Source organism: Schistocerca nitens, chromosome 3, assembly GCF_023898315.1.
Source record: "Schistocerca nitens isolate TAMUIC-IGC-003100 chromosome 3, iqSchNite1.1, whole genome shotgun sequence".
Lineage (NCBI taxonomy): Eukaryota > Metazoa > Arthropoda > Insecta > Orthoptera > Acrididae > Schistocerca > Schistocerca nitens.
The window spans coordinates 361,611,303-361,638,229 of record NC_064616.1 but is presented as its reverse complement, the minus strand read 5'-3'; the positions used below and the strand labels follow the sequence as shown (position 1 = coordinate 361,638,229).

General features: G+C 39.2%; 1 protein-coding gene across 2 annotated transcripts in view; it reads left to right on the top strand.

Annotated features, from left to right (window-relative positions):
• The window catches only part of LOC126248308 (sarcosine dehydrogenase, mitochondrial), a 245,949-nt gene that overhangs the window by 110,612 nt on the left and 108,410 nt on the right, over positions 1-26,927 (top strand). For both annotated transcript variants that reach the window (XM_049949180.1, XM_049949179.1), the window contains exons 5-8: positions 1-213; positions 300-423; positions 6,481-6,686; positions 16,574-16,736. In XM_049949180.1, coding sequence (XP_049805137.1) covers positions 1-213; positions 300-423; positions 6,481-6,686; positions 16,574-16,736 — 706 coding nt within the window. The remainder of the gene's footprint in view (positions 214-299; positions 424-6,480; positions 6,687-16,573; positions 16,737-26,927) is intronic.

Below are 26,927 nucleotides of genomic sequence, written 5' to 3'. Positions count from 1 at the left end.
GAAAGACTGGAGGAATATAGACGTTTAGCTACAGTAGGCCACAGCTTTGGCATTGAGTCCAGTATACTGTCTGCAGAAGAAACAAAAAAGATTTTTCCTCTGATAAATGAGAAAGTAGTACATGGAAGTCTATACTCTCCTGGTGATGGGACTGTTGACCCATCTATGCTTTGTACAGCCCTTACACGAACTGCTGTACAAGCAGGTGCTAAGGTAATGTTTTCTTTGACTACTTTGTAGTTACATAAGATATGCCCAATTAGAGTGAATTTTAATACTTTTCTTCTATGATTCAACAGCTTATAGAAAATTGTCCTGTAACTAAGATATTGCGAGGGAAAAATAACTTTGGATCTAAAAAAGTTTCTGGAGTCATCACACCATATGGGACAATCAGAACTGACTGTGTGGTGAACTGCAGTGGTAAGTTTGTCATTTAGTTGCTATTCAGTTTCAGTTTCCATTTCAAATAATTATACAATTACATTATTTCCCTGCCAAGCTTCTGCAGCTAGTGGAGTACTGCAACTGCATATTGTGTTATCACTGTTTGTGTGTTAAAATTTTCAAGAAAGGAACTGACACTGCAATAATGAAAAAAATGTTGAAGCTTTAAAATTGATCAACTAAGTTTTCAGTTCATTTACTGGACTTGTGAGTGATTCAGGAAAGACATTTATATCAAAATTGGGGCATAAAGTAGTCATTTGTGGAAAGGATGTTTCAGAGGTCTGATAATATTTGCAATGCTTTTAAAAGTATGAAGTGCAATTGCCCACTTATGTCAACCAGGTCATGAGAATGAGCTCTGCAGCAAGCTAACAATTTTGTCAACATGTTTCAGGGCCTAAGATTAAGCCACATGGCTGAACATCACAGATGGAGTTGTATAGTGTAAAACAGCACAGGATATGACAATATGTGTGCAATAAATGTTAAATATGAATATGTTCAACATCTCCTCCAAAGCCTCTGGATTGATTTTGACCAAACTTGGTACACATATTACTTACTATCTGGAAAGAAATACTGTAAGAGTGAAAAAACACTAACTTTGCATTGGGTTGGGGGTGGGTGTGATCATCTGGTGATGTATAGAGAAGGGGAAGAGGAGAAAGTGGACAGAGAAAGGGTGAATGAGGAGATGGACAGACAGATATTGGGGGGAGGCAAAGAGAGAGAGGGGATAGAGGAAATGGAGAGAGAGTGAAAAAGGGGGGGGGGGTGGAGGGTAGGAGGAGATGGACCAAGACAGGGGAATGGATAAAGAAAGGGAGAGGAGGAAGTAGATAGAGAGAGGGTAAGGTGGGGGGGGGGATGGAAGAGAATGGATGAGGAGGAGAAGGACTAATAGATGAATGAAGTAAATAAATATAGAGCAATGCCAGATTTCTCAGATAGTTTTACGTATAGTTGAAATCATGCTTTTATATAACTATTTTATGCTACACACTTGTTACTGTCAGATCACTGAAGTTAAGTGCTGTCAGACTTGGCAAGCACTTAGATGGATGACTGTATGGGTCTGCCAAGCACTATTGCCATGCGGGGTCACTCGGACCTTGTGAGACCAATTGAGCAACTACTTGATTGAAAACTGGTGGCTCTGGTTGTAAAAACTGACAATGGCTAGGAGAGCAACGTGCTGACCACATTCCCATCCAGTGATGTCTATCAGCTGAGGACGACATGGTGGTCAGTTGGTACCATCAGGCCTTTGGAGGCCTGTTTGGACAAAGAATTTTCACTACAAATTGGAGCTGCAGGAATAGTGACATTCACATCCTTGTTCTTCATGCCCATGCACACTTCTCTGATCAACTGACATTCATACAACATTATATTACCAGATTTTCACATTATATACATATAAATAAATTGGGGAAGTAAGGTAAACAGTTCATTCTGATGCTAATTTTTTTAGTGTAAATGTAGAAAACACATTGTTTTGGCTCATAGACATAACTTATTCAACATTTTTTTCATAAAAATTACTTAGTCTCTTCTGTACTGCAACAAATGTACTTATTTTGTAGCTGACTCCAAGTGCCATCAGACGCAGCACTGTATGAAATTGTAGCAAGTTTGTTGCTTTTGTTACAGTAGTTGCAAACAATTTCACATATAAATGTCAATAACTTTAGTAGTATTTATTGTACAAACATGATGATATTTTACTGAATTTATCTCTTTATTGTGATTTCAACACTTTCATTAGATTTTCTATAGGTTTATTTGAAGTGATTTTTGTATTTTTGGTTAACATGTGTGCTTTAGTTTTTGATGCAGTCAGAATCTTGTTATGGTGCTCAGTGTCAATAGCCTTGAAGTGGCTCAGTTTCATACCCTTCTGCCATGGGGAAATCCAGGTGATATCCTCAGAATGGCTTCTCAGGTGCCTACTCAACCTCTGTTCAGCTTGCTGTGGTCTCGTGAACCATACCACAACTCTTGTTTATCTGTATGGTCTTCAACTGTGATGCAGCTTATCATTTACATATCTCAATTAAACCTCCCATTCTTTGACCATTTTATGTGCAAGGCTTACATCATGTAACATCACAACATACCAAATTAAATACTCCCCAAAACAGGTACAGAATTTCAAAGTGCCACAGATGATGGTGAGAGCTTCCTTTTGAGAGAGCTTCCATTTCAGACTGTGAGCAGTTTTGTTGGGAAAGTTACAAGAGTTTTACATCCTGCAAGCTGTTGTCAAAATGTTGGTAACATCATTACCACAATGTTGTTGTCATACATCCAAAAGCATTTTACTGAAAAGAAACCTTCATTTTGTGAAAGTTAAAAGAGAAAATGTTTCAAAAGGAATTACTTATGCGTAAACGTTAATAGAATGAGTTTATTGTACTTTCAACTGAACCACTAAACTGATGGAGTTCCATGGTGTGTTGTGTCTGATGATAGTACGGAAATAAAATTAGATGTTCCAACTGCCTTCCTTGGTCTAATATTAGACTGCTCTCTGTCTAGGGATCATTACATTGATCTTTTATGCTAAACATTGAGACAATCAGTTTATGCATGAAACAAGATTGCAGTTTTTGAATTATAATCAAATGAAACTGGTGTATTTTGCACTGACATATCCATACCATATTTTAGGACCATAAGACACACCTTAATTTTTAAGTAATTTTTTTAAAAAAACATTTTTACAATTTTTATCATTAGATGCAAAGCCAGACTAACAAAAATTTGTAGTTTATAAAACCAAACTGACCTTTAAAATCCATGAAAATTGTCATCTGAACTTTCTTCTTCTTCTTCTTCATTGTTGTCCTCTTCATATAAAGGGTGTTCAAAAAAGTGTCAAATACTTTGAGAGGTGGTAGCACTCATTGAAACAAGAAAAATAAGTACAACAAACATGGGTCTGGAAATGCACACTTTCTGTGATAAACGTGTTTACAGAAGGTGTCCAACGTAGTGTCCATTCATGACAGTGCACTCCTCTGGCCTCCAGTGTAATAAATGACGCACCCTTTGAAGTATGCCTGGTTGCTGTTGTACCTGCTGGCCTGCATTGAAGATGCGACCCTGTAGCATCCACAAATCATTGATTGGTGTAGTGCAGACCGATTTGTTCATGTGTCCATATAACCAAAAGTCTAGGGGAACGAGCAGGCCAAGGTGAGCCCCACCCCCCTCCCATTCCAGCAGTCCTGAGATGTCTGTATCAGCTGTTCGTACACATTGTGACAGAAGTGTGCTGGTGTGCATTCATGAACCACATTTGTATTCGTTGCTACACTGGCACAGCCTCCAACAAGGTAGGCAATACATGAACAGGAAATTCCAGATGATGCACCATAGTTAACCTTTTTGGTAACACATATGGCCCTATTTATCTATCGCTAAGTATGCCTGCCCATATGTTGACTGAGAATCATTGTTGATGCCCTCTTTCCTGAATTTCTTGGGGATTTACATCTGCCAATACATGCAAGTTATGGAAATTCACAACACCATCTCTTGTGAACCTTACCTCATTAGCAAATAAAATCCTGGGTGTGAACAGTGGATCTGCAGCACACTTCTGCAATAGCTGTTGACAAAACTGCCATCTGCCATGATCATCTTGCCACCTTAGGGCCTGAACACACAGTAGATAATAGGGGAACAGCAATTTTTCATGAAGTACCTTTCAAGATAAAAGAGTGAGACATGCCTTCTGCTGGTGCTAATCATTCCACACTGGTCCCAGGGGTTTCTTACACCGAATGTAGCACATGCTCCTCCATGTCAGGCATTTGTACTGTACAGGGCCTTCCACTGTCAGTCTTCTGAGGTGCAAGGGTACCTATGCCTTTCAAATGCTGGAAAAGTCTGCTGAACAGTTTATCAGAGGGTACTCTGCATTGTGGATATTTTTCAGCATAGAGAGCACGGGCTCACAGACTATGTCCATTTGCTAAACCATAGCAGAATATCACACCTGCCATTTCATTTGTCAAGTAGTAGGCTTCCATTGTTAACAAGTGATGGAAGAGAGAAAATGTAAATGTACTACACCATTAGCATGTACAAACAGCACAATAACAGTAAACACATAAGTGAATCTGTATTTGCAAGAAAATAAAACACCACAATATGTACCCAGGGTTGATGGCACTGTACAGTAAGGCACACAAATATGACAAAAAACTAATGTAGGCTACAACATGACTCACACTACATGCCAGCAGACCACTTAATGGTAGGTAGAGTACTATGAGCAGGACATCATCATACCGTGCCATCACGTTTAATGGACCACCAATGCAATGACTGTGCACAATCAAGCACCACACAGCCCTTTCAATAAATACGTTTATCTTTTCAAGTAAGCGTTTCTGGACTCGCATTTATTGGACTTATTTTTTGTGTTTCAATGAGTACTACCACCTCTCAAATTATTCAACACTGTTTTTTGAACATCTTGTATAAGATAATCTTCACTGCCATTGAGAGTGTGAATTATGCTGCAGTTCTTGAAAGATTTAACAATAATGTCTTCTCTCACTCTAGACCAAGACTATTTTACCCACTGACACCCTTGTTTGATTGTGTGTCGTTTTAAGTCTCCCTTTGGCATGAATTCATCTTGATTTTCATCCATCATCCATTTGTTCCATTTCTCTCTCATTTACACTTTGAACTGTTTATTTATCAAGACATCAAGAGTTTGCACCTGTGAAGTAAGTCATCCTGGAATAACTGCAAGCTCTGTATTTCCCTGTCTCAATTTCTCTTTCACAGAATTTTCCAAATGACTTCTAAACTGATATAGCACAAGAAGAGAACTCATCTTTAACAAAGTACCTTTCCTTCTCTTCCACACTCTGTTAATCCATAATTTCATACTATCCTTGTCTATCAGATCCCTGTCATGTATGTAACAACAACACCTGACAGTATTTCAGAGGATTTTGGCATTGTTTTGCACTTGAAAATGATCATTGGATTAAGTTAAGTACTGTCTGCACAACATGAAAAAACAACAGTGTAGTGCATTTTTTCATGTCCGCTTGTTTTTATAGTTAAAGTTTTAGCACCTTTCAAGGCAACAGTTCTGTTACTCGGCACATCATATCTCAGAGGAGTTTCATCTCTATTTGCTATTTGGCTTAGTTCCACTTTGGTTATCTCAGTGCCCCACTGCTGCAAGCTGAATCCAGTTTATCAGATAGAGATAAGTTTTCTCTGGCATCAGATATACGGCCATTTTTAAGACTGGTTGGAATTTTAAATCAAATGCTGGACTTTTTTATATTAATTTTGAGTATGAGATGCACCTGAATGTTAGAGGCAATTTTTTGAAGAAAAAAGTGCATCTTATGGTCTGTGAAATATGGTACCTTGCATATGGAACTGAAGTATGGCAGCGTGCTACAGCCAAGCATATAAATAGAGTATTGAATCTTTGAGAAAATTATTAGGATTTTGTGCAACCTCATATATAATGCATCATGTAAAGGGACGTTCAAGATTAAGAAATTATTTACAGTGCAATCAATATATATTTCTGAAACTTCACTACTAGTTTTAAGATATAGACAGTAAAAAAAAATTAAACAGCTATGTAGATATCTACAACTCTAGGAGAGATTGTGATTGTCATCTGGCAAGTCATAACCCTTTCACATGGGATTAAATTGTTTAACAAACTTTCAAAGTACTTTATATAAAAGTGAAAGGATATCACTTCTGAATTGGCTTTGATGAAGTACCTTACCAATAAGAGCATTTTCATTATTAAAGAATATCTCTCAGAGGGATAGATTATCTTTGTTTCAACAATATTATTTATAACTAATTGAGGCAGATTGTATTTTATAAATAGATGTCAAAAAAGCTGTGACACAAATTCTAACATGCATCTGCATTCAAAAACAAATCTTGTATTTGTCTATGAATAACAAATAAATAACTGCTCATTTTTAGACACTTGGTGATTTAGTGTGTGTATTTCTCAAACAGGTGTTTGGTCACGAGAAATTGCATCTCTTGTTAAGCTACCAATTCCACTGCTGCCAATGAAACATGCGTACGTAGTATCAGAAGGAATAGATGGTGTGAAGGGACTACCAAATGTTCGAGATCATGATGGTTCTATATACTTTCGCATACAAGGAAGTTCTCTCTGTATGGGTGGTTATGAATCAAACCCTGTCATGTTGGACAAGGTAACAGAATAAAATATATTGATGAAATGTCCAAAATTCAAATAATATGTGGAAGGATATTGTTTAATTTATATTTAAACATGTTACATGCAACTGGATAAGATCTGTGACTATGTTACTGATTTTATGAATGATATGCTTTCCTGTTTTAGTGACATTTTGATATCAATGATTGGTATGACATAATACATATAACTATCACCTTATTATTATTATTATCTTTACTTTCTCAGACGTTAAGTCTGGTGAGGAATGGAGTGACGCGGACCTTTATCAAGCGTCACTTCCTTTTTGCTGTACGGTATATGTTATATTGCATTTAGGAACTTTCGGGTAATTGAACATGTATCAATAATTACGGATTTCTGTAATTGTATATATATGTTTGGATGTAGCTGTATTGCATTGATGTATTGGTGGATATTGTGTGGTATGACTCCTGTAGTTGATAGTATAATTGGTATGATGTCAACTTTATCCTGATGCCACATGTCTTTGACTTCCTCAGCCAGTTGGATGTATTTTTCAATTTTTTCTCCTGTTTTCTTTTGTATATTTGTTGTATTGGGTATGGATATTTCGATTAGTTGTGTTAATTTCTTCTTTTTATTAGTGAGTATGATGTCAGGTTTGTTATGTGGCGTTGTTTTATCTGTTATAATGGTTCTGTTCCAGTATAATTTGTATTCATCATTCTCCAGTACATTTTGTGGTGCATACTTGTATGTAGGAACTTGTTGTTTTAAAAGTTTATGTTGTAAGGCAAGCTGTTGATGTATTATTTTTGCGACATTGTCATGTCTTCTGGGCTATTCTGTATTTGCTAGTATTGTACATCTGCTTGTGATGTGATCTACTGTTTCTATTTGTTGTTTACAAAGTCTGCATTTATCTGTTGTGGTATTGGGATCTTTAATAATATGCTTGCTGTAATACCTGGTGTTTATTGTTTGATCCTGTATTGCAATCATGAATCCTTCTGTCTCACTGTATATATTGCCTTTTCTTAGCCATGTGTTGGATGCGTCTTGATCGATGTGTGGCTGTGTTAGATGATACGGGTGCTTGCCATGAAGTGTTTTCTTTTTCCAATTTACTTTCTTCGTATCTGTTGATGTTATGTGGTCTAACGGGTTGTAGAGGTGGTTATGAAATTGTAGTGGTGTAGCCAATGTATTTATATGAGTGATTGCTTTGTGTATTTTGCTAGTTTCTGCTCGTTCTATAAAGAATTTTCTTAAATTGTCTACCTGTCCATAATGTAGGTTTTTTATATCGATAAATCCCCTTCCTCCTTCCTTTCTGCTTAATGTGAATCTTTCTGTTGCTGAATGTATGTGATGTATTCTATATTTATGGCATTGTGATCGTGTAAGTGTATTGAGTGCTTATAGGTCTGTGTTACTCCATTTCACTACTCCAAATGAGTAGGTCAATATTGGTATGGCATAAGTATTTATAGCTTTGGTCTTGTTTCTTGCTGTCAATTCTGTTTTCAGTATTTTTGTTAGTCTTTGTCTATATTTTTCTTTTAGTTCTTCTTTAATATTTGTATTATCTATTCCTATTTTTTGTCTGTATCCTAGATATTTATAGGCATCCGTTTTTTCCATCGCTTCTATGCAATCGCTGTGGTTATCCAATATGTAAACTTCTTGTTTAGTGTGTTTTCCCTTGACTATGCTATTTTTCTTACATTTTTCTGTTCCAAACGCCATACTTATATCATTGCTGAATACTTCTGTTATCTTTAGTAATTGGTTGAGTTGTTGATTTGTTGCTGCCAGTAGTTTTAGATCATCCATGTATAGCAAATGTGTAATTTTGTGTGGGTATGTTCCAGTAATATTGTATCCATAATTTGTATTATTTAGCATGTTGGATAGTGGGTTCAGAGCAAGGCAGAACCAGAAAGGACTTAATGAGTCTCCTTGGTATATTCCACGCTTAATCTGTATTGGCTGTGATGTGATATTATCTGAATTTGTTTGGATATTAAGTGTGGTTTTCCAGTTTTTCATTACTATGTTTAGGAACTGTATCAATTTAGGATCTACTTTGTATATTTCCAATATTTGTAGTAACCATGAGTGGGGTACACTATCAAAAGCTTTTTGGTAATCAATGTATGCATAGTGTAGAGACCTTTGTTTAGTTTTAGCTTGGTATGTCACCTCTGCATCTATTATCAGTTGCTCTTTACATCCTCGCGCTCCTTTGCAGCAGCCTTTTTGTTCTTCATTTATAATTTTGTTCTGTGTTGTATGTGTCATTAATTTCTGTGTAATGACTGAAGTTAATATTTTGTAGATTGTTGGTAGGCATGTTATGGGGCGATATTTAGCTGGGTTTGCTGTGTCTGCTTGATCTTTAGGTTTCAGATAAGTTATTCCATGTGTAAGTGTATCAGGGAATATGTATGGGTCTGCAATGTAACTGTTAAATAATTTAGTTAGATGTGAATGTGTTGAGGTGAACTTCTTTAGCCAGAAATTTGCTATTTTATCATTTCCAGGAGCTTTCCAATTGTGCGTAGAATTAATTGCTCGGGTGACTTCATGTTGCAAAATTATCACTTCAGGCATTTGTGGTATCATCTTGTATGTATCTGTTTCTGCTTGTATCCACCGTGCATGCCTGTTATGTTGTACCGGGTTTGACCATATGCTGCTCCAGAAGTGTTCCATGTCTGTTATGTTTGGTGGATTGTCTATTTTTATGTGTGTGTTATCTATTGTTTGGTAAAATTTCTTTTGGTTTGTGTTGAATGTTTGGTTTTGTTTCCTTCTATTTTCACTTTTTTTGTATCTTCTAAGTCGTTTCGCCAAAGCTTGTAATTTTTGCTTCTTTTCATCTAATTGCTCTATTGCTTCTTGTTGTGAGATTTTACCTAACCTTTTTCGTTTTTTGTCTGATATTTCATTTCTTATAAATTGTGTTAACTGTCCGATGTCTTTTCTCAGTTTTTCTATTCTGATCTGTAGCCTGTGTTGCCATGCTGGTTTTGTGGGTTTCTTCTGTGTGTTGGTTGGTTCTGATATCTGCCTAGTGTGTATATTTAGTGTAGTGAGTGCTCCTACATAAACCAGTAGTTGTAACTCTTCCATAGTTGTGTATTCATTTATTTTGTTGTGTATGATTGTGTTGATAGTTTTTATTGTTGTTTCGACTTGTGGGCTATTTGGTGGTCTATGCAAGAATGGTCTAATGTCTGTATTTGTGTCTTTGTATTCTATATATGTCAACTGAAATTTTTCTTCTATATCTAACATGTGTGTCACTTCGTGTTCTATTTGTGCTTGTGCTGGTGGCTGTCTTAAAATTTCATTTTCCTCTGATTGTTTAATTGATGCGTGTTGTTCTTTGTTTGTTTGCTCTGGGATGTTTGAGTCCATTACTGTATTTTCTTCTTCTTCTAATTGCACATTATTTTGTTCCAGTATTTGTTGTACTTGTTGTTTGATGTTTTCTAATTCTGACTGGGGTATCCTGTTATTTTTTATTATTACACGAATCTGATCAGCTAGACGTTGTTCTGTTAAAAATTTTAATTCTGGGTATCTGGTAATAAATGTTGTGTATACTTGTGATCTGTATCCAGTTGTGTTGGTTCCTAGGTTTGTTGCTTGGTAATAACAGAACATGAGGTGTCGATTAACTTCATCTGACCATCTCATCCTCTGTCTTTGTTTTCCTTCTAGGGTGGTTGCAGGAAGCATATCCTGCAAAACACCTCTATTTGGATTTAAATCATTTTCCAGTTGGCTAGCAGTGTCATTACCATTGTGGGCGGGCATAGGGTTCAAGCGCCGTCCCCGACCATGACGGCGCTTGTCCGAGGCTTCTTTAGTTCTGTCCTGAACCAAGCAATCACACTAAAAGGGGGGTTAGCCCTATTAGTGGTTTGTTCTTTTCGTCGCCTTTTACGACTGGCAGAACATACCGGAGGCCTATTCTTTTCCCGGGCCTCCACGGGGGTTATTATTATTATTGTTATTATTATTATTATTATTATTATTATTATTATTATTATTATTTTTACTGAATACATTTGCCATAATTTCAGTTTTGTTGTTGTTGTTGTTATTGTTGGATGTGCTGAAGAAGTTATATGTTATTGCCCAACAAAGTCATATGGGGACCTGACCAGGGCAACTTCACCATCATATTTCCATCTGAGAAACAAGTAAGGATTCTGCACTCCAGCATGCACTGTCACATTCCTCCTCTCTATACAGCTACGCCGTAAATAACACTGACCTGACTGTTTCCAAGAGCAGAAATCAATTATTAAGAATTAATCAGTTTGTCTTCTGTCAGTTCAGTCGCAGACAACAATGATGACCCTTCACTCAAATCCAAACAAACTGACATTCTCAGTTTCTTTCTTCCACATTGTGATCATACACTGTTTTAACATGACATTCTGATTTCCTTCAGTCATCTAATGTCTTTTTATATTTGTTTTTATTTTATTTCATTTTTTAGTTCCAAGGGTGCTGCTTGACACATTATAGCTATGTATATTATTCCTTATAAGTATCCAGATTCAATCTATGGGATTTTAGTAAGCAGTGTGTGGTTTCCAGTTGGATGGAAACAATTCCAGTTTTTTGGAGGAATTTGTTATCTGAATGGACGGGAGGAGAGTTGTGCTCTTTATAACTAATACCAAAAGTTCAGATTTCCTTATATATACAATTTTAACTATTGTAGGTGTAACCATTGATTCTTCTGAAGAAGACTTTTTAAAGTTGTTGAAACTTAGGTCAAGGGGTTTGAATAAATCTTTCATTTCTGCAACATACTAGCTATATTTCACTTTATCCTCATGAACAGTATAAATAATGTCCGGAAACATATATTATGTATAACTATGGTACACGCGTGTAGTGACCAGTGTAGACTCCACACCTGCGGTCTGGGCACGCAGTTGTATGGTGCGCCGTAGAAGTTGGAAGATGCTAGCATCAGTAGAGGTTGATACTCTTGACTGCACCTGCAACTTCTGTGCAGTGCACTCTACCAGCTGATTGACAGCTTATATTTGTTCCCAGTCAGCCTCACTCTCAGTCATGTAGACTATTAGTGAGCCACTCAGTGGCAAGTGTTTTCTTGTAAAAGTATTATAGACATAATAAAGTATTTTGTCTGTTATTGTCTGTGTGTTCATGTGGTCAGAACACATTCATCGTGAGTAGGGTCATTTTTCACATGTTTTGTTGTGTGGTTGCTTTTCACATCTTGTTGTGACATGAAGTGTCCACTTCAAACGTTGATGCAACAAGAGTTGGAACTTCTTATGGTCATGTGGCAGGCTGTGCCAGTGTTACTCTCTCCCCATTTGTCTCTGTCTATGTTACCTCCTCTGTTCCCACCATTTGACACTAAGAACACTGCCTAAAACAACATTTTCACACCTGCCATGTAATGGATCTGGAGGTATGTTATGCACTGTTTTTATTTTCACAGATTTTTCCCACCTTGTATCAGGTGTTGCAACAGTTGCCCCCATTGCAAGAACCTCCCTCATTGTCTTTGACAATTTATACTCATTGATGTCTTCCTATTATTGTTGCTGCATGCACATTGTGACCACTAGGGTTGAATTCTACCAATGCAAGATGCAGCCCCATCCGTCTTATTGTACCTGGGCCCTGGCCCCCCATGGCTTCAGTTGCAAGTGTCATTCTGTCACAGTCAAGTCAAAAGAGCTGTACGCAGATGGCATGGATTGTGAGGGCCATCCAATTAGAAAACCTCTCCTCTGATTAGGGTTTGTCCATTGCTCAGTTGTATGAGGTCTCACATGGCACTGGTCAGCAGCTGGAAGCATGGCATGATGTTGCGGTAGTACAGGATGGCCCAGCTGCATGCACTGAATCCATTGGTGGGGGGGATGATGTCATGGCAATACAAGCTGGCAGATCCAGCGGCTTCCACACAGCATGTAAACAATGTTCCAGCCTCCACTCACTGTTGTAGTCATGTGTGTCTTGTTACACCTAACATGGTAGATCAGTGTGTCCCCAGCACTGTGCTGTCTGTTATAAGTGTCTGTCACATTGTGGTAATCTGCGACTCAATTGCACAGAACGTAGCATCAGAGGACATGGATATGGATATCCAAGAAGTGTCGTCATTAGGGCTTCTTCATAATCAGGATTTCATGAAACTTTTTATCAGTGTTTCAGTCTTCTCATGACAGCTGCATCTGCAGCTAGACACCAGCATGTCAGTTTCCCTGCTTAATGCCCAAACATATTCAGCTCTCCACCACTGTCACTGGTAAACAGGCATCTGCAGGGATATGGTAAACAACAGTTCTCCATGCTTGGCCAGTTCACGGTTGACATTATCCATAGATCAGTAATTCAGTCTATTGCCCTTATTGTCATCCATGATGCTAGTTCAGCAAACCTTTTCTGGTTCACTGCCTTTCTGGCCTTTGGCTTTTCCCTAATGGACCCCATGCAGTTGGTATCTGCTGAAGACCCCTATCAATCACTGGAGTCTCTGTGCTCAGAATTTCAGGATATCTTTGTGGAAGGCCTAGGGTGTACCACACACTTTCAAGCCCACATAACCTTGAAGCAATTGGCTCATCATAGATTTTTTCATGTTAGGCAGATTCCTGGAGCCCTATGCTCCCAAGTCAAGGTGGAGCTGGACCACCTTGCATCTCTTAGGATTGTGATTCTGATTTTCTCTAGTGAATGAGCCGCACCCCTTGTTATTGTGAGGAAACCCTTTGGTCAATTGTGACTTTGCAGTGATTTTAAGGTCACCATGAATTCACAGTGCATGGTTCACATATGTCCATTCCCATGTCCAGATCAGGTGTTCACAGACTTAGCAGGGGGTCAATTCTTTTCCAAACTTGATCTTTCCAAAGTATATCACCAGTTACACTTGGATGAGGACTCCAAGTGCATCATAGTTCTTAATGTGCCTTTTCCACTGTATCAGTAACAACTTTTGATGTTTGTGGTGGCAAGTGCCCGCACAGTTTTCAGTGCTATCTGGATCATGCCCACTATTCTCCACTGTTTTAACTACGTGGATGACATTGTCATCACTGGATGTTCTATGAGCGACCACCTGTAGATGACAATTCAAACCTGATTCTGGCCATCCTGATTTAGGTTTTCTATAATTTCTCTAAATCACTTCAGGCAAATGCTAAGACAGTTCCTCTGAAAGGAGATAGTGGATTTCCTTCCCCATCCTTCCCTAACCCAAGCCAGTGCTCCATCTCTAACAACCATGTTGATAACTGAACATTTAACACTAATCTCCTCCTCCACCTATCACCTGTACAATCTCTGGGCTGCTTTTCATTAACTATGCCCTGTGGATCTCTGTTGCAGTTTGCAGAAGTCCCGATTTTTCCAAATATCTCTTGAATATCTGGACCACACAATATCATGGCAGGTCATCCAACCCATGTTGAGTACTGTCAGGGCTATTACAGACCTGCCACATCCCTTGTCACTGCAAGAATTGCAGCCCTCCCTGGGTAAAATTGCCTATTACCACGGGTTCATTCCTAGGGAGGCCACCATTGCATACCTTCTCTACCTCCTTAGTTTGTCTGGTCTCCAGTGTGTGACCAGACCTTCAACAAACTGAAGGACCACCTCAAGTTGGCACTGTGTCTACCTACTTTTGATCCTGACAAACCATTGGTTTTGACTACAGATGCCTTGCAGTATGGTGTGGGGCAGTCCTCACCCATCAGAATTCAGATGGCTCAGAGCAGGTACTGGCGTTTGTATCCAGAATTCCCATTCCAGTAAAAGTCTACTACTCTCATGTCGAGAGGGAGGCTCAGGCCATTGTGTATGCAGTCACCAAATTTCATGTTTTCATGTATGGCACCAAATTCCAATTCATTATGGACCACAAGCCATTAGTTTTGTTATTTAGTTCATACATCCAGGTTCTTGATAAGGTAGCCAACAGGTCACAGTGTTGGGCCTTTTTCCTCTCCAAATAACATTGTGACATCCATTTTCAATCCACTGGGTGCTATACCAATCCAGATGCCTTATCCCAAGTTTGATCAAGAGGGACTCATTTGTGTTCATTTGGTTATTGCCTCCCACCAAGCAACAGACTAGTTTCTGATCACGAGTACCCAGGTCACCAAGGCCAAAACATCTGACCCGTCCTCAAGCAGGCTATCTCTCTCATACTCCTGGCTATGATTCTGTGGCCTGGCATTTACCAGGAGATGGAGTATTTGGTTTCTGTGTGTCCCCAGTGCGCTAGTCAACAGGCAGCTCTGAAGGCCTCATTCTCCCCATGGCCTCCAGCAACCCAGGCCTGTAAACACATCCGTGTGGATTTTATGGATCTGTTTCTGAATGTGTTTTGGCTGATTGTCATTGACTCATTTTTGCATTTTCCATACATGGTCCAGTGCTCCTTGGAGACTGTCAGTGTCACTGTTCAGGCTCTCTTGAGAATTTTTTCTGTGGAAGGTCTTCTGATCACTCTTGTTCCTGACAAAGAACCTCAGTTCCTGTCCCATGTGTTTCATAATTTCTGTGTGCAGTCAGGCATTCATCATGTTCACTCCCCTCCCTTTGACCACCAATCTAACTGGGAGGCTGAGCAGCTGGTTTGCACCTTTAAGACCAAGGTGGAAATATATCTGCAGGAATTTCCCACCAAAGAGGTGTTACAGTATTTTCTGATGGCCTACTGGATGACTCTTATGGGTTTCTATAGCCCTGTTGAGCTTCTCCATGGCCACCAACTGTGGGCACTGCTCCATCTCCTCCGTCCAGGATATCACCCACCATTATGTTTTGCTGTACTGAGTTTTCGGCTAGAGACAGACATCTGGGCACATAATTTTGGTCAGTGCCCCCATTTGTTACTGGCAATTACCATGTGTCAGAACAGCTGCCATATCTACACTGTCCAGACTGGAGACCTGGGGATCCAGTGCAATCAAAATTAGCTCTCAAGTCCAGGTGGGCACACATTCCTCCATCCAAGCTGAACTAATGCCTTCGCAAATGCCCAAGTCATTGGGTGCCACCTATCCATCAGTATTTCACCCTCTTCGTCCTCCATTGTCAGCTCCTCCATCAGATGAGCCTGTGACTTCACATCCTCCAGCAGCAATGACAGTGCCCCTCCAGCTGGTGGATGTGCTACCTGTTGGTTTGGTCCCTCCCACATGGCCTCAGACTGTGGCAGCATCACTTGCACCTCCCACAAAACTGCCAGACATTGCCAGGGATCACTCTTTGGTCTGCCCATCACTAGTGCTGTTGTCTCTTGCTCTGACAGAGGGCGTCAGGGTGCTCCTTGCAGTGGCCACTTTTGCCTGTATTCTGTGGTCTCCAGTGACCAGAAATTGCTGTTGCCCCCTCACCTCTGGAGCTTCCATAGATGTGAATGCCATCTCCACATCACAGCCGTCTGCACCATGCCCAGGGAATAAGTGACACTCCGTCCCCAAGGGAGGGCGAGTGCATAGATTTCACACCTGCAATCTAGGCACATAGTTATACAGTATGCCACAGAAGCCAGAAGACGCTGGCACCTGCAGAGGCCAACACTTGGATGTGCATACAGCCTCTTTGCACTGCACTATACCAACTGGCTGACAGCTTATAGAGTCAGGTCTGGCCAGCCTTGCTCTCAGTCATATGTTGACATTCATCCTATGTTTATCAGACTAGTAGTGCAGCCACTCCATGGCAACTGTCTTTTTGTACAAGTATTCTAGACTTAATAAAATTTTGTATCTGTTATTATCTTTGTAGCTTTGAGGTTAGAACAATGCCAAGCAACTGAAGTATGATACTATCAACTCAATCTGCTAGAATAATATATTCATCAGTTCACTAAATATGAACACTTTCCAGGTAAAAGAAGATTTTGAATTTTCTTTATATGAGTTGGACTGGACAGTATTCAGCTCTCATGTAAGGGAAGCTGTTAACCTTGTACCTGTGTTTGAAACTGCTGGTATTAAGAGTACAGTATGTGGCCCAGAAAGCTTTACTCCTGATCATAAGCCATTACTAGGTAAGTTCACTACCTGTGTCATGCTATCATAAGGCAATGGTTGTATTTATTTATTGTTTTGTATGTTCAGATGCTGTACAGTATCTTAAAAAGTATGGAATAGTGGTCCGAAATCATTACTTCACATAACTGAAAATGGCTGGAAATAAAAGTACTTGTACCAGAACATATCCTGAGGATTTTTGGACAAATGCAGTGGTTTACTTATCCTTATAGGGGACACATGTGAAGCCCCTAAACAAAAGTAGAATGAGTATAACTGGCCAGTATGTGAAACTCACAGACTTTCACCATGAAGTAACTGTGCCACTAAAGTAAAATTTTGTGATTATGAGTAGAATACTCCAGTTCGTGGAACACACACAGACAGACAGACACACACACACACACACACACACACACACACACACACACACACACACACACACACACACAGCTGAAGAGAGACGAGAGCGACCATGCACATCTACCTCTGAAGCCTGTTGAGCGTTGGAGGTGACTGTTCTGAGATAAAAGCAAGTAACTTTTGCTGCATGATGAAGCAATGTACCAGGATCTGTCAACATCACCTGACAATTCAGTACCTTGTTTAGAAACTTGATTATCATTATGAAGCAATTGTACATAATTCATGCATCACACTGAGCTAACAAATAATAGACTGTGACTCAGAATTTTATGGGATTCCACTGCATGATACAAAAGAGGAAAGACATTCTGATGAATAATGAAGCATGAGAAGCAATGTGGTATTGTGATGGAAGATGATACAGAATGTCAACTGCTTTTCTATGTGGCTCCACTGCTAGGAGTGGTGAACTAAACTGGAACAGAAAGTTATTAATTGTGTCTGAAATACTGACATCACAGCATGCAATAATTACAAATATTGATCACTTATGTCTTTGCATATCCATATTAAAAAGCCCTTTCAGTTACTTTGAAAGCCTTTTGTCACTTAATCACAACAATTCCCATAAGAAAGGCTGGCATTATAAGAGATTGGATCAGTTTTGCAGTAGGTAGTACCACTTGATTGAGATCTCTAGAAAAATGTTGAAGGCAGTATTAGGTTGGCCCTAGACACATTTGAACAGGAAGAATAGTTACCTTAAAATTATATAATTTATAAATATTGATTGTACTCATTTGGGGAACTAGTGGTGTAATAGGAGTGAGGACTGTACTTTTTTGTAAGAATTCATTAACATCATAAATTTAAATTTAATTCAAAACTAATCTCAAATATTTATGAATGGAGATTGGTCTAAAAAGGACTGATGAATGTATGCGTGAATTGTCTTGCATAATAACACACAATCAAACAGAGTTCCAAGTCAAATTCCAGTTCTAGAAAACCAGGCAGGAGGTGTGTTTGAGAGCTGAAATGGCTTCAATAACAAAATATGAAGTGCTAAATTCACCCACAATGCTGGGTATTAATTGTGGCAGGTTGCTAATGGCTGTTCTCATGTGACACCTTTGCAATGGGCTTCCAGCTGCAAAAGGCAGAAATGTGAGCCACATAGATAATGTTGTTGCAGCTCTCTGAGTCATATCAGTAGAGTAGTGGTATATGTAACTAGGATCAACAAGTGTAGATCAGGATTTGGGGATGGGGGGTGGGAGGCAAAAGAGATGAGCATCCCAGCCAATGGCCCTGTGACAGCTGATGGTATCAGTAGGGCTCAGGGACTTATTCTTTTCACTGGGCTGGGACTTATACATCGAGGGGCAGCAGTTTGAACTACAAAGGGGACTGGTAGCACACTGCATGCCGTAATCTTGACATTATTGCCTATGTTGTGGGTGGAGGTCATGCTCATGCCTCACTGGGGGCAGAGTGAGGAGCTTTGGTGGGGAGTGTGTGGAAGCCTGAGAAAGGTGGTCTGCACATGGGATGGCCAGAAGGCATAGCCTGCAGCAGTGCCTGTCTCAAATGGTTACATGGACACTGATGAGGCCACATCATGGTGTAACATCATTTACCTGTAATGGCTAGTACGGAATATGGCACTGCATGAAAGGCTGTCATCCGGCCTCTCTTTCAAACATTTGACAGCCCTTATGATCAGTGGAGACTCCTTGAGACTTCCAAATATATGTCTGATAGGGCTGTACGTGAGGGTCCAGTATATAGAGACCACACAACAGTAAAAGTGTGCCTGTGGGGACTGTACTTACTGGGTAAAGCAGAGGAAAAGGGTACGGTCCCTGCACCTATGCAGCTTTTCAGCTGAGCTATGGGTATGCCCAAGAGTGGATCTATAGGTTGCTGTCATCATCATGGTTTGATGAAGCACTGTGCTTCCTAGTTTGATGCTGGATGACAAGGAGTGGTGGACAGGTATGTTATACTATTCTTTTTGCTAAAGGAATGAAACTCATTCAATATGATGTTACTGATGACATCTAGGAAACACAAGAAAAATTGAAGATAGCATCCACAACAAGTCACAAAAGAGTCCCCTTGAATTGGCCTGCAAAGTCAATGTGAACCTGGTTCCATGAGCAATCAGGAGTAAGCAATGGGGAGAAACAGATCTGACTGGTTTGACATACATGTTTGGCAGGCCCAAACTAAATGTTCAATGTTGGCATCAATATCCCAGGAATATACATGACACTTTGATAAAACAATGCATTCATTCCCAAGATCCTCCACTTTGCCTCTTATAGTAGCTTGATATGTAATGCCAGAGCACAATTGAGGTCACAATTTGGCACCCTGGCTCTTCTTTGACCAGTAGAATCATACCCTGATTAATGTGGAGGATTGAGAAATAGGTGGACAATACCAGTTCCATATCTTTGGGTATGTAGTTTATTATGCACTTGGTCTTGATGCGTGGATCTTACTCCATCATTAGGCCTCAAAAGACATTTGTCCAACATGACCCTAATATTTTCATTGTGCAAGAAGCAATGTGCTTCATGCTCATCAAATTCATGATTAGGACTCATTGGTAGATGCATTAGGGCATTGGTGTTGACATGCTATATATTGGGAACAGTAATCCCTCACACAGTGGTAGTGGCTCAAAAACAGCACCCACAGCTATAATTGTTGAGCTGTCTTAAGCTGTAGGTTTGCTCTGGGGTCAAAGGATGTAATTAGTGGCTTGTGGTTTATAACCAAGTGTAATCTTTTTCTGTATGACAAAACATGGAATTTCTTGATAATATAAATAGTAGCCAGTCCCTCATTTTATATTAAATTATAAAGTGCATATATAGTCCATTGTTCTGTGCCACTGTGGGATTTATATGACAGCACAGTGCCTATTTCAAATTTTGAAACATCTCATGCAAAAACTTAACATCTGCTTCGAGTAAATGTGACCAGCCAGAGAGTAGAGTTCAAACACTTTTAGCTTCAAGATATTGTCTCAAAAGGTGCCAACTGCTGAAATTTGACTGTTTTCTTTGGAAGCTGATTGAGGGGGTGTGGTATCTGTGAAACAATCAGTGAAAACTTGCTGTAATAATTTATATTACCCAAGCTCCTTCAAAAATTTGAGCACATGGAGATTATTAGTTGCTCTGATGTGGACTGATATGGCCCTTATACTATCCTTCATTAGTATGTGGACAAAGCATTAAACAATTTTTTTAGAAAACCTACACTTACTTAATTTACATTTGTGCCCAAGAACTCTAGTCTATTAAACAGATATTTTTAAATTGTTGAGATACACCCAGGAGGACTGATGACCTCAGAAGTTAAGTCCCATAGTGCTCAGAGCCATTTTGAGCCACACCCAGGTAACTCTAGCAACTACACTGTAATCTAAATAATTTGAAAGTTGTGGTACTTCTTGTATAAAGTGCTCTAAGTGCTTTTGAAATATTGCAGGAACACTCATAACACCAGAAAGTAATCTAATATATTTATATTGTTTGAAAGGCATTAGAATAGAACTGTTCAACTGATAGTTATGCCTGTAGCCATTATGAACATGGAACTGGATAAACAGGTATATTAGATTCAGTATTTATATGTGATTTAGAATAATCACAGATCAAAATTGAGCTGTTAAGCTTTCTAATTACAATTATGGCTGTAATCTACTGGATAGAGGTGTTTAGTGTTTCAACACATGAATCAATTATACCCTTCATATGTGAATATGTGAATGCATCGGTCTAGCTAAAATAAATAAATAAATAAATAAATAAAAATAAAAATAAAATAAAAATGAGGTGTCACATTAAGTTCTAGTGATATGTGAACTTTATATTTTGTGCAGAACACAGATTAGTTTCAATTCAGTCAGGACATTTCTTACAGAATGTATTGAAATTACTAATTGATGTACTTTTAGAAATTATGTTAGGTGCTTCCTGTGCTTGAAAGCCTGAGCTGGTAAAGCAGAAGCAGAAATGTTAGTTGTTACAATGAAAGCACTGCAAAAATGATATTATTATACAGACATTTTTGTAGTTGACATTGACTATTACTTGGTCTTTTAAAGCAGTAGACGATCACTGTACATTATCACATGATGTTTCATTGCCGCCAAAGACAGCGAGTCAATATGCCTGTTTGTTTCACAATTAATTATCAATATGGAGCGTGTAGTATACACTTCAAAATCCACATCCACAACTTTCATGACCACTGGGATCATCAGTTCGAGTCACATTTATCTAGTATGTTACTGTGTAATCTTGCTTCTGCAGATCTCCACATACAAGCTGTAACAAGGACCCGAAGCCAGAAACATGTATGTAATCAAGGCATCAAACTTTTTAATGCACTACCAAAACATATCAAAGAGGTGGAAAATGAGGATAAATATAAAACTGTTCTAAAGAACCACATGCTTGACAAATGCTATTACAGCATAAGTGAATATCTCTGTGCAACTGTATAAAATATATGTTTCAGTTAATGTGACAAATGAAATTACATCAGTGCATAATAAAATATGTTATAAAAACACTTATTAGTTGTATATTGTATTAAACATAAGATAGATTAATATGAATTCAGCACAGATACAAATTTTGTAAAGATATTATATAGTTGTTAAAATGTACCCTGACAAATCCTATATCACAAATGTGATCATTGGGATGATAATAAATAAATAAATAAATAAATAAATAAATAAATAAATAAATAAATAAATAAATTACTTTTTTGTTTTGGATAAATTTCACACAACAAGAAGACATAAATAAACTTTATGTGTGGGTAAACTGACTTTGTTTTTACCATTTTCCTAGACTCACTGTAAATGTTTAAATGAAACTTGACTCAAAATATAAACACTAAGACTTTAATAACAATAAAGTAGGATAGCCTACATCCAGACTCAACCTCCCAGCCAATGTTCCAAGTGGCATTTTTTAAATGAAGGCGTCACCCTGTAGTGTTGCTCATCATATGTTATTGGAGTCCCTCTTCTATTCTGTGCAAAAATCACACACACACATCACACACACACACACACACACACACACACACACACACACACACACACACACACACGTGGTGGAATCAGTAAATTCAGCTACAAATTGGACCTTAACTGGTATGTGAAACAGGAGTAACTGGAATTCATGTACCACACCTCCTTTTTTTTTTTTTTTTTCAAATGTGTTGGAACTTGTGATGTTTTCCAATGAGCACACGTGTGTGTGTGTGTGTGTGTGTGTGTGTGTGTGTGTGTGTGTGAGAGCACACTGTGTTAACATATGCCGAATGAGTGTAGCATGTAGGTAGCAATACTTAGCCTATAGACAAATAGTTCTCATTGGAAAACAAGTCACTCCTGTGTCACATAGCAGTTAAGATTCAATCTGTTGCTGAATTTACTGATTCCACCCATAGATTCAAAAATATTGAAGAAAAATGAGGGAAAATTATAGTTAAATGTCCATCAACAGGATGGCCATTAGAGATGGATCACAAGCTTGGGTCACAACCATATGGAGAAGGAAATTGGCTGTGCCCTTTTCAAAGGTTGTTGGTTTTAAAATAACCTAGGTAAGTGCTCACTCCTCAAAAAGACTGGGCCACAGGGTAGGCAAAGGACTCCCAAATAAAAAATAATTTGAGGAACAGAGTGCTCAAACAATGGTGAAATGTCAATCCAAACCTATGTAGTGAGGCCACCAAATTTATAAAAAGCAAAATGACATCAAATCTGACCAACAAGTCATTGCTTTCCAGGTTAAGTGACTGAAGTCTGCTGATAAAATCACTAGAACTTCCCATATGATGTGGAAACTTGCCTACTATGGGTCTGAGTAAAGATGCCAAGTACTTGGCCACTATTCACTGAGTCCATAGCACCTCAGATGCTGTTAATCTGCAAACAAAACTGGAACACCTGCAAAGTGTGTTCCTGAACAATGGATTTTAATCTCAAACAACAGAACAAGGAAGAGGATAAGCCCTTCAAAATGACTGCTTATGTGCCATATGTTGGAAATATTTCAGAAAAAATGGGCAGAATATTAAGAAGACATAAATTTAAAGTAATATGTCATCCTCCTTCCAAAACCTTAGCTGTTTTGAGATCTATTAAAGATTACTAGGAGGTGTGCAATGAAAGTGTTTACAGGATTCTTTGTGAATGTGGCAAATTTTATAGAGGGAAAATGACACATAATATGTAGGATCGCCGAGCGGGATTAGCCGAACGGTCTAAAGTGCTACAGTCATGGACTGTGTGGCTGGTCCTGGTGGAGGTTCGAGTCCTTCTTTGGGCATGGGTGTGTGTGTTTGTCCTTAGGATAATTTAGGTTAAGTAGTGTGTAAGCTTAGGGACTGATGACCTTAGCAGTTAAGTCCCATAATATTTCACACACATTTGAACATTTTTTTATGTAGGATCGAATTGTGGAACATCAGTGGCATACTCACCTCCTCCAAGCCAATAAGTTCACTATCACTGAATCCTATATTTCCACTGGTCATTTGGTGAAATAAATGAAAAAAATTGAGACCCCTATGAGAACCTTTTGGAGCTCCATCATCAATGATTCAGTGGAAATACAACCATCTGTGACCTTTATCAATCAAAATGGCAGCTTCCAGTTAAATTCTACAGGGAAGCCTATCCTAGATAAACTCTGTGCTCTGCATAGCTGGCCTCATTCTGTGATTTTACTATCTGAAGACAATCAGTTTGATATCAATGAGGTGAGCTTTTACCATAGAGGGTGGGTGTGCAGTGCAGTACAGAGACTTGCAGCAGAAGCATGCAGCAAGTGTACTTCACAAAATGGATACATCAAGCAGGTGCCAGTGGGGTCTTCAGTATGTGAAATCAGTGCATTTTCATCAGTATTCACCTGAAGATGTCCAGAAGACTTGGTGCTGGAATATCGTGGCAGCAAGTTGCAGACATCTAGCAATAAGCCCAAAATTTTATGGAACAATCTGTACATTGGACAAGTTTTAAATTTCATACATAACTTATCAAATGCTCATAAATTCACCATGATATTAAATCATGCTAATGAGCAATAGTCCTCAATGTAATAAATGGTGTGCTTTGTACCTGTAAATATATTTAAGAGAAGCATTGAAAAATTCTTATTTAATACATAAACAGAACTTAGACTACTTTGTAGCTTCCATTGTGCTGGAGGATGGTGAATATGTCAGCTACAGGGGTAGGCAAAACAATGGAAACAGTGGTAGTAATGGGATGGTTGTGTTTGAAGGTCAACAGTGCAGGTAAGGCATGTGTCATGCTGGACTGTATGTGTTCAGTGTGAACTAGGCATCAGTGCAGGTTGTTTATGAGTAGGGCACACTTCGTACTTGCATTGAGAGGCCGAGGTCGACGTGCAATGAAAGACCTAACAGAGTTCCAAAGAGAGGAGATTGTGGGGCCTAATTGGATGGAGCATCAGTAAGCAAGACAGCAAACGTATTGAATGTTTCAACAGCAACTGTTTCAACAGCTTAAAGAAAACATGGAAAGATGTCATCCTGTAAATGTAATAGTGGCTGCAAATCAAAACTAAATGACAGAGATCATCATATGCTAACACAGATTGTGTAAAAAAAAAACAGAAAACTATAGCAGTTAAAGTGACTGCAGAGCTCAATAGCCATCTTTGTGACCCCGTATCTATCGATATTGTCTGCTGAGAACTCCATAAAGTGAATATTCATGGATTAGCTGCTATACCGAAACAATTAGTGATGACAGCCAATGCAAAGAAGCATAAAACATGGTGTCGGGATCATAAATCCTTGATGGCTGATCAGTGGGAACATGTATTATGGTCTGATGAGTCAATGTTTTTGTTATTTCCAACACAACACCAAGCTGGGTTTACATCTGAAGAATGCCCAAAGAAGCCTAAAATCCTGATTGTTTGATTGCAGTGGTTAAGTATAGAGGTGGAAGTGTGATTGTGTGGGCAGCCATATCATGGTATTCTGCTGGTCCCATCATTACTCTCAAAGGCTGTGTTACACCCAACGATTATGTGACCATTTTAGGTGATCAGGTGGACCCATGATTCAAATGTTGTTCTCCAAAAATGATGCCATATTTCAGGACTATAATGCACCCATTCATACAGTCAGGACAGTACAATGATGGTATGAGGAGCATGAAACTGACCTGCAGCATCTTCCCTGGCCAGCTCAGACCCCAGACTTGAACATTATCAAACCCCTGTGGGTGGTATTAGAGTGCAGACTCCAGAGCAGATTTCTGCCTTCCTCATCACTACAGGAGTTAGAATAGGTTCTGATTGAAGAGTGGCATAACATTCCACTGAAGACTATACAATCATTATTTGCCAGTATTCCAAGAGGACTCACAGCTTTATTACGGGCAAATGGGGATCCAACCTCTTATTAATAAACCATTCCCAAGTAAGTGCAGGTGTTCATGTTATTTTGCCTATCCCCTGTACATCTGCATCCACATCTATACTCTGCAAGTCACCTAATGGTATGTGGTGAAGGGTACTTCTGGTACTACTACCTTCCTTCCCTCCCTCTCCCCCACCCCCCTCTCCCACACACACAAAAACACACCACACACTCCCTCCACCCTTTGCTGTTCCATTTGTAAATGTTGCATGGAAAGAACAACTGTTGATAAACCTCCATATTAACGCTAATTTGCCTGATTTTTCTCATCATTATCATTTTGTAAGACATATGTGAAGGAAGTAACATTCTTGGAACACATGCTCCTCGAATTCCAACGCTGAATCTCTCTGCAGTGTGTATTGCCTCTGTTATGGGCCGATAACACTTTAGCAGCAGGATGGTCAACTGAAGATGGTGAGCAGGGTGATGTGTGTGTAGTGCCAGTTCCTTTGCAGTCACAGAATCAGAAATACATCGGGAGCAGCATCATACTTTTTTTTTAATAAGATACTCTTACAATAGCTGAAGATGCATCTTGATGGTGCTTGTTGACTCCAAGAAGCAGAGCATGTCTCAGCAAATCACCAGGTGGCATGCTGGTGGTGGACGGAGACTAGTGAGACAAGCAACTTTGCAGTGAAGTAGCAGCATAAGCGGCCCTATGCGCATGTGGCTGCATCAGGATTCCTCCTGCAGTGAGACACGGAAGTGGTGGTTACTAGCAAATGATGGCAATGAGTCAGGTTCATGGTGCACCAGGACATAAACTCAAACTGAAGACACCTTGGAGGCATCCAGGAGCTGGTTCATGACAGCTTGGAGGAGACTGCTGCCAGATGGTGTGTATGATATGATATGATATTTCAGTGCTTGTGTTATTCTAAATTGCAATGCAAAGTTCCTTTTGACATGCTTGTCCAGAGGAACAGTTACTGTGGCACTTAAAGCCACTATGAAATATCTGAAATGTTTCTACAGTTGCAAATATGGACAAGTATCAGCTACAGAATGGAATGGTGACAATGAAAATTTGAGCCAGACTGGGACTCGAACCCAGATTTCCCACTTATATTGAGTGGTTGCTTTATCATTTGGCTATCTGTGCATGTCTCACTGCCAGACCCAAACTTCCATATGTCATCAGCCATGCATCCACAACCTGTACTCGTACATCCATTATGTATATTCCCTGTATGGGAATTCTTACACCCCTTACAGAAAAATTTTCCCTGCCCCACTTGTTCCTGTAATCTGAGGGCCTTTGTATAGGATCCCTGTACCTACTTCCACATCTCCTGTAAAGTCCTCGCACAATTTTGCACTGGCTCTCCAAT